The following is a 7,104-nucleotide window of genomic DNA, read 5'->3' as shown; positions in this document are numbered from 1 at the left end:
GGGGGGGTGGGGGTGTGGGGGCGGCACATCGCTGAGACACTGCTGTGTCCCAGGTGAGGGCCAGCCAGCCAGCTGGGAGGCACCTCGACCCTGCCGGGGGCTGAGGGCAGCGGGGGCTTGGGGTGGGCAAGGCCTTAGAGGGTCATCCAGGGCCACCCGGCAGGGGTCATGGGCCAGGTGACGAAAGCATCTCCCAGGCTGACCCCACAGCTACCGGATGACTCCCAACCCCGCTGCTACCCAGACTGGGTCTGCGTGACCTCGAGCCCCTCAGGGCCCCCACTGTGGACACACAGAACAGACCGAGGCACACGTGGGTGGTCAGACCGTGGCCTGGAAACCAGAGCCCCAGACTAAACAAGGGGCCCATCCCCTGTAGGGGAAGTTCAGAAATAAACCAGCGCCGGACAGGCTCGTCGTCCTGCCCCGTGTGTCTGTCTGTCTGTTCCTGGTTAGGCCCCAGCCCTCTCTCTGATTTTGGGTCCGGCCAATGCTGCAGGGAGGCCCCACCCTGCCCCCGGGCCAGATTACTCTGGGAGCTCCGGCTGCATCTCCATCCCTCTTACTGCAGGGCTGGGCATCCCCCGGGTGGCCTCCCAATGCCGGGCAGGGATGGGTGTCCCTCGGGACTCTGTGTGCGCCTGCCCTGTCTGGGCTGATGTGGGGTGGACCATAGGAGGGGGTCCATCTGGGACAGCGTTGGCTTCTAGTCTGGCTGAGAGCCAGGTGTGGGGCACGGGCAGGTGGTCAGAGCTGTCGCCTCTGGCCGCCGACCCAGGCCTGGGGGCCCGTGACCCTGCGAGGCCGGCTCTGTGAGGGTGGGGCTGGACGGGCCTTTCCCTGGTTCTCACCTGAGGGGCCTGGGGCCTGGCCTCCGGGGCCACGTGGGGACAGATGCCTGACACCCGTACCCTCCTTTGCCCCCAGATCCTGTTTGACCAGGCCCAGAGGTCTGTGCGGCAGCAGCTCCACAACTTCGTCAAAGAGTGAGTGGCCCCGATGGAGGCCTGGCCTCTCCCGGCCCCGGGAGGTGTCAGGGTGACACCCACGTCGGAGGGGGGAGCAGACGCAGCTGCGCTTGATCTGGGAGGGTCCAGGGGTCTTGGCAGGGGTCTCAGCTCAGTGCTGTGTGTACAGCTGGGGACGCCCCGAGCGGAGAGTCTGGAGTGGGGTGAGGCTGGGGGTCCCCCCAGGCTGGGCCAATCCCGGGAGCGAGGGGGAGGGGCCTGAGGAGGAAGAGGCAGCGGGCGGTGGCTGGGGGGTGGGGCACAGAGGGGCTGGGAGCAGGGAGGGCGTTCCCATAGGCGGGAGGCCCCACGGGCACCCCTCCTCGGGCCTCCTGACCTGACGCCCGCCGGCCTCCAGAGACGTGCGCAAGTTCAAGGAGACCAAGAAACAGTTCGACAGGGTCCGGGAGGACATGGAGCTGTCACTGGCGAGGAACGCGCAGGCCCCGAGGCACCGGCCGCACGAGGCGGAGGAGGCCGCGGGTGCCCTGGTCCTCGCCCGGAAGTGCTTCCGCCACCTGGCGCTGGACTACGTGCTCCAGGTCAGCCCCTGGGCGTTCCCGTGTCCCTGCAGACGGGGAGCTGCTGTCTGGAGGGGTCCCTCTGGCTTGAGAAAACTTGAGATGCTTGGGAACGGACATGGGGGGCGGATGCCCAGGCAAAGGCCCGAGGTGGGGATGGGCTAGGGGCAAGCCAGGGCTGTGGGCTGCAGCGGGCGGAGGCCTCGAAGGCCTTGCTGAGGCAGGGCTTGTGGGGACTTGGAGCAAGGGAGAGAATTTGTGGCTCTTGCCTATGGGAGGGACCCAGTGTCCTGAACTGCGACCACGAGAGGATGGATGGGCACCAGTTCAGGGAGCTAAAGATGAGCTGGAGATCTTGGGAGACCACAGCACCCCGAGTGGACAGTGTGGCGAGGTCCGGGTCGTGGTCCGACCTCGGCCCTGACGCCGCCCCACCTGCTCACCCCTCCCCCGGCAGATCAACGTTCTCCAGGCCAAGAAAAAGTTTGAGATCTTGGATTCTGTGAGTGCTGGGTGGGGGGCGGGGTGGCCCTCGATGGTGGGCGCGTGCCGCAGGCGAGCTGGGGTGGGTGCAGGAGCCGTGCCACAGCCACTGCCCCTGGGGGCGGGGCCTCACCTGCGTGCCCCGCCCCCCAGATGCTGTCCTTCATGCACGCCCAGTACAGCTTCTTCCAGCAGGGCTACAGCCTGCTGCACCAGCTGGACCCCTACATGAGGAAGCTGGCGGCCGAGGTGAGCCTGCGGGGAGGGGCGGGGCCAGCTTGTCCGGGGAGGGGGTCCACGTCCCCCTCTGTGCCCTTCCCCACAGCTGGACCAGCTGGTGATCGACTCGGCAGTGGAAAAGCGGGAGATGGAGCGCAAGCACGCCGCCATCCAGCAGCGGGTGAGGCCCCGCAGCCCTGGCCGCCCCCCGAGGGGCCCCGGGTCCACTGCCCCTCACCCCGCTCCACGCGAGGACCTGGGGGTCCCAGCGCACAGACACGCGCCCCGTCCCTCCCCGGGCTGACGGTGATCTGTCTTTGAACTGCAGTCAGAGGCGGGGGTCCCCACCCTCAGAGTCCCAGCACAGTGGAACGGTCACTTAGACGCCAGTGCCAGCGCCCTCAGCCCACAGACGCTGGGGCTGCAGCTGGGACGGGGATCCTACTGCGGCCGCAGCTGGCCGGGCGCGGCCCGGGGCAGAGACGGGCTGCGGGGCGGGAGCTGACAGTCCCCAGCCGGCAGGGAGGGGGCAGGGCTCCACTCACTGGCTCTCTCCCTCCTCCCGCCTCGCCTCTCCTGCTCTCGCCCTCAGACGCTGCTGCAGGTGAGTGGGCGCCCACCCTGGGGGGAGGGGGCTCCCGGTGGGCAGGGCCTCTGCCCTTCCCGACCCGCGGCGTTTCAGCACCAAGGACACCTCCATGGCCCCGGCGCAGCTCCTGACGCGCGGCCCGCTCCAGCGGAGGTGGCTGAGCTGGGACCGCGTCCCCTTCGTCCCCTTCGTCCCCTTCGTCCCCTTCGTCCCCTTCGGGAGCAGCTGCAGCTGTCCCTTCCCGCCCCCACTCAGCCAGGGGAGCAGGTGGCCGGGCCTCCTCTCCCACTGCCGGACGCCCAGGACAACGCTCAGTGTCTCCCCAGCCCGCGTGAATGGAGCTCTGTCAGGATGGTCGGGGCAGCCCAGCTGGCGACATGAATGGGGCACGGCTTCCTTCCTGATCCCAGAGCCTGCTGCTCTGCCAGGCTGGGGGGTGGGGGCTGGAGCTCTCTGGGCCCCCAGCTGTGACGGGAGGCATCTGCCCCCACGGGGTTTCAGGTCAGGAAGCGGCCGTGAAGACGCCCCCCCACCTCGCCTCTGGGGCAGCCCGAGAGGGCGGCAGTGTCCCCGCAGCCGCGGGTGGGTGCTCACTGGGGGCCGGGCTCCGACCACCCCCAGGACTTCTCCTACGATGAGCCCAAGGTGGAGTTTGACGTGGACGCCCCCAGCGGCGTGGTGATGGAGGGCTACCTCTTCAAGAGGGCCAGCAATGCCTTCAAGACGTGGAACCGGTGAGGGGGGCCCTTCCCCAGGGAGTGCGGGGCAGGCCCGGGGGCCGGCCTGGCCTGACCTCCCCGGACCCATCCCCCTGCCCAGGCGATGGTTCTCCATCCAGAACAGCCAGCTGGTCTACCAGAAAAAGCTCAAGGTGCGCTGGGCCCAGGCAGCAGTGCCCGGGGCCTCCCCGCCGGGCCTTGGGGTGGGTGACCGGTGGGGGGCGTCACAGGGCTGAGGGTGCTGATGGGCACCAAAGCCCGAGTGGCCAGGGGCAGAGGCCACTCGAGTCTCAGGCAGTCGGCGTCTCTTGAGCAGAGCAGTGGATGGGCGGTTGGTGCGGGGCAGGGCTGGGCGCTGAGTGCGAGGGCCACGGCGGTGCCGCCCGCAGGACGTGCTGACCGTGGTGGTGGACGACCTCCGGCTCTGTTCCGTGAAGCCCTGTGAGGACGTCGAGCGCAGGTTCTGCTTTGAGGTCGTGTCGCCCACCAAGTGAGGAGGCCCGGCCCAGGGCGGGCGTGGAGGGAGCCCCTGCCTGCGCGGCCTGACGGCCCCTCCCCGCAGGAGCTGCATGCTGCAGGCCGACTCGGAGAAGCTGCGGCAGGCGTGGGTTCAGGCTGTGCAAGCCAGCATCGCGTCCGCCTACAGGGAGAGCCCCGACAGCTGCTACCGCGAGGTGGGCCCTCCAGCGCCCTGCACACGCGTGCACAGCTCCCGCAGGCCGCACGCGAGCACGCGTGTGCGTTGTGTGTACGCGCACGTGAGCGTGTGTGCACACATGCGGGCGCGGGCTCGGGCCTCAGGGGCCTTGGCCGGCACCTGCGTCTGGGGAGGAGGAGGGGCCCTGCTGGGGAGACTGGGGCTGGAGCTCCCGTGGGGCTGAGCGACCCCTCACCCTGTCTCCAGAGGCTGGACCGCATGGCGTCCCCGTCCACAAGCAGCATCGACTCTGCCACGGACTCTCGGGAACGCAGCGTCAAGGGCGAGAGTGTGCTGCAGCGCATGCAGCATGTGGCTGGGAACAGCCAGTGCGGCGACTGCGGGCGGCCGGACCCGCGCTGGGCCAGCATCAACCTGGGCGTGCTGCTCTGCATCGAGTGCTCGGGCATCCACAGGTGGGGCCACTGGGTGGTCAGGTGGGGCGCGGGGGCCAAGGCGTGCCCTGACTCCCCCTCCCCCTGCCTCGCCATCCAGGAGCCTGGGCGTCCACTGTTCCAAGGTGCGGTCCCTGACCCTGGACTCGTGGGAGCCGGAGCTGCTGAAGGTGTGGGGGGGCCGTCACAGGCCTCTGGATGGCTGGGGGCAGCGGGTCGGGCGCGGGAGCCAGGTCTGCAAGCTTGGGGGTGTTCAGTGAGCTGGGCTGATGCCCGCACCACCCTCTCCTGCCAGCTGATGTGTGAGCTGGGAAACAGCACCATGAACCAGATCTACGAGGCCCAGTGCGCAGGGCCGGGCAGCAGGAAGCCCACGGCCAGCAGCCCCAGGTGAGGTGGGGGGCAGCCTGGGCAGGGCCAGGGGACCCCCGGCCCGCGAGTGCAGCCTCACGTCCGGTCCTGGTCCAGGCAGGACAAGGAGGCTTGGATCAAGGACAAGTACGTGGAAAAGAAGTTCGTGCGGAAGCCGCCCTCGGCACCGGCCCGGGAGGCCCCACGGCGCTGGCGGGCGCAGAAGTGCCAGCGCCACCACAGCTCCCCCCGCGCCCACACCACCCGCCGCAGCAAAATCCGCACGGAGCCCATCCCGCCCTCTGTGGCTGCTCTGTGCTCAGGTGGGAGGGGCTGGCAGGTGCGCCCCAGCTCACAGGCCTGGGCAGGGCGTGAGCCTCCAGACCCTGGACCCCAGGGAGGCCGCGGTGTGGGGGGGCGGTAGGAGCGGGGGCAGGGCTCACGGGCGGCCCACGCTCTGCCCACCCCCACCGCAGCCTGGCTCCCGCCCTGCAGGCTCCTCAGGGCCCCGGTTCCGCAGGGACTCCCTCTTCTGCCCAGACGAGCTGGACTCTCTCTTCTCCTACTTCGACGCGGGGGCCGCTGCAGCCGGTCCGCGCAGTGAGTCCCCTGCCGCCCACCCCGCCACCCACACCCCCGCCCAGCAGGGGCAGCAGGGCAGGGGCCAGGCACGCTCGCCTGGAGGGCGGATGAGCGCGGGACAGCCGCGGCCGCTCGCTCAGGGCCCGGAGGGACGGGCTTTTCTTGCAGGAGGGACTGGGCTGGGGACGGGGAGAGTTTGGAGGTCAAGCAGGGCTGAGGCTGGGACAGTGTCTTGAGGGGCCGCGGGTAATTTGGCCACTGGCTTGGAGGCTGGGGCCATGACCCTCAGGAGTGCTGTGGGCCCACAGGAATGTGTGTGTAAGGGCGTGACTGTGCACACAGGTGAACGCCTGCGAGTGCACGTGCATACACGTGTATATGCGTGGGCGTGTACCCATGCACGTGTGCACGTGCCTGCTGGGGGCCAGACCAGACCCTGAGAGACAGTTGTGTGCATCTTCCCCAACCCCTTCTGGAGTTGGGGGTGCAGATGCTGCAAGTCAGGGCTCTCCCCCTGTTAACCGCCTGTCAGCACCCACTGGCCCGGGGCGTGTGGGCAGAAGGCGTAGGTTGGGGCCAGGAACTGGCCGGGCTGCTGGGGTGACGGAGGTCCCCTCAGGCAGCAGAGGGCGCTGTCTCACCATCCCTCAGCCTGGTTTCATCTGTGAGGGCTGCCCTTGGGTGAGCAGGGCCAAGTTCGCTCGCTGTGGCCTGGGGCTGTGTCTGGGGCTTGGTAAAGACCCCACCTCTGGGCGGTGACCGCCCCGCCTGCACTGGCCACAGTTAGGGCTGACCTGAGAGGGCGGGCTGCCACCTGCGGCTCTGCTCCTGGGGGACGGGCGGTCCTGGCTCCCTCAAGCTGTTACTTGGTTCTCCCCCCTTTCCTCCCATCCTGGGCAGGGCTCCCCTCTGTCTCAACCCCCAGCATCCCCCGGAGGGTGGGTGGGGTGCCAGCCTTTCCGCAGGGCTGTGGGAGCAGAGGCAGAAGCGCTCAGGACCTCCTCTGCTTGCGGACCCTGCAGGTCTGAGCAGCGACAGTGGCTTAGGGGGCAGCTCCGACGGCAGCTCGGATGTCCTGGCCTTCGGCGTGGGCTCCGCGGTGCACCGCGTCACTGAGGAGGGTGGGTGCGCAGCTCCCCAGTCCCGGGCCACCTGTCCCCCACCGCAGGCCAGGTCAGCGGCCCTGACCGCCCCCTCCTCGCAGAGGGTGCCGAGTCGGAGGAGTCCAGCGGCGAGGCGGAAGGAGAGGCGGAGGCCTGGGGCCTGGCGGACGTGCGCGAGCTGCACCCCGGGCTACTGGCGCACCGCGCGGCGCGCACTAGAGACCTCCCGGCACTGGCCGCGGCTCTGGCGCAAGGAGCCGAGGTCAACTGGGCTGACGCGGAGGACGAGGGCAAGACGCCACTGGTGCAGGCCGTGCTGGGGGTAAGTGGGCGCGCACGCGGGGCCCTTGCCCTCCGCTGAGGACCGGGCTTGGTCCTGCTGGGGCGCCCAGGGTGGCGTAGGGGGGTGGGCTTGGGGGGTAGGGGGTGGGGGGACAG

At 69.7% G+C, this 7,104-nt stretch overlaps 1 protein-coding gene across 1 annotated transcript in view; it reads left to right on the top strand.

Annotated features, from left to right (window-relative positions):
* Positions 1–7,104, top strand: part of ACAP3 (ArfGAP with coiled-coil, ankyrin repeat and PH domains 3) — a 13,049-nt gene that overhangs the window by 5,111 nt on the left and 834 nt on the right. The window contains 17 exon segments of the mRNA XM_007448912.1: positions 928–986; positions 1,366–1,549; positions 1,986–2,030; positions 2,165–2,260; positions 2,337–2,411; positions 2,823–2,834; positions 3,441–3,553; positions 3,639–3,690; positions 3,928–4,028; positions 4,101–4,212; positions 4,443–4,651; positions 4,731–4,800; positions 4,926–5,020; positions 5,099–5,304; positions 5,477–5,581; positions 6,586–6,684; positions 6,768–7,059. Of these exon segments, the coding sequence (XP_007448974.1) occupies positions 928–986; positions 1,366–1,549; positions 1,986–2,030; positions 2,165–2,260; positions 2,337–2,411; positions 2,823–2,834; positions 3,441–3,553; positions 3,639–3,690; positions 3,928–4,028; positions 4,101–4,212; positions 4,443–4,651; positions 4,731–4,800; positions 4,926–5,020; positions 5,099–5,304; positions 5,477–5,581; positions 6,586–6,684; positions 6,768–7,059 (1,925 nt within the window).

Source organism: Lipotes vexillifer, unplaced genomic scaffold (genome assembly GCF_000442215.2).
Source record: "Lipotes vexillifer unplaced genomic scaffold, Lipotes_vexillifer_v1.1 scaffold835, whole genome shotgun sequence".
NCBI lineage: Eukaryota > Metazoa > Chordata > Mammalia > Artiodactyla > Lipotidae > Lipotes > Lipotes vexillifer.
The sequence above is the reverse complement of the archived record's forward strand: the minus strand, read 5'-3'. Positions and strand labels throughout refer to the sequence as shown.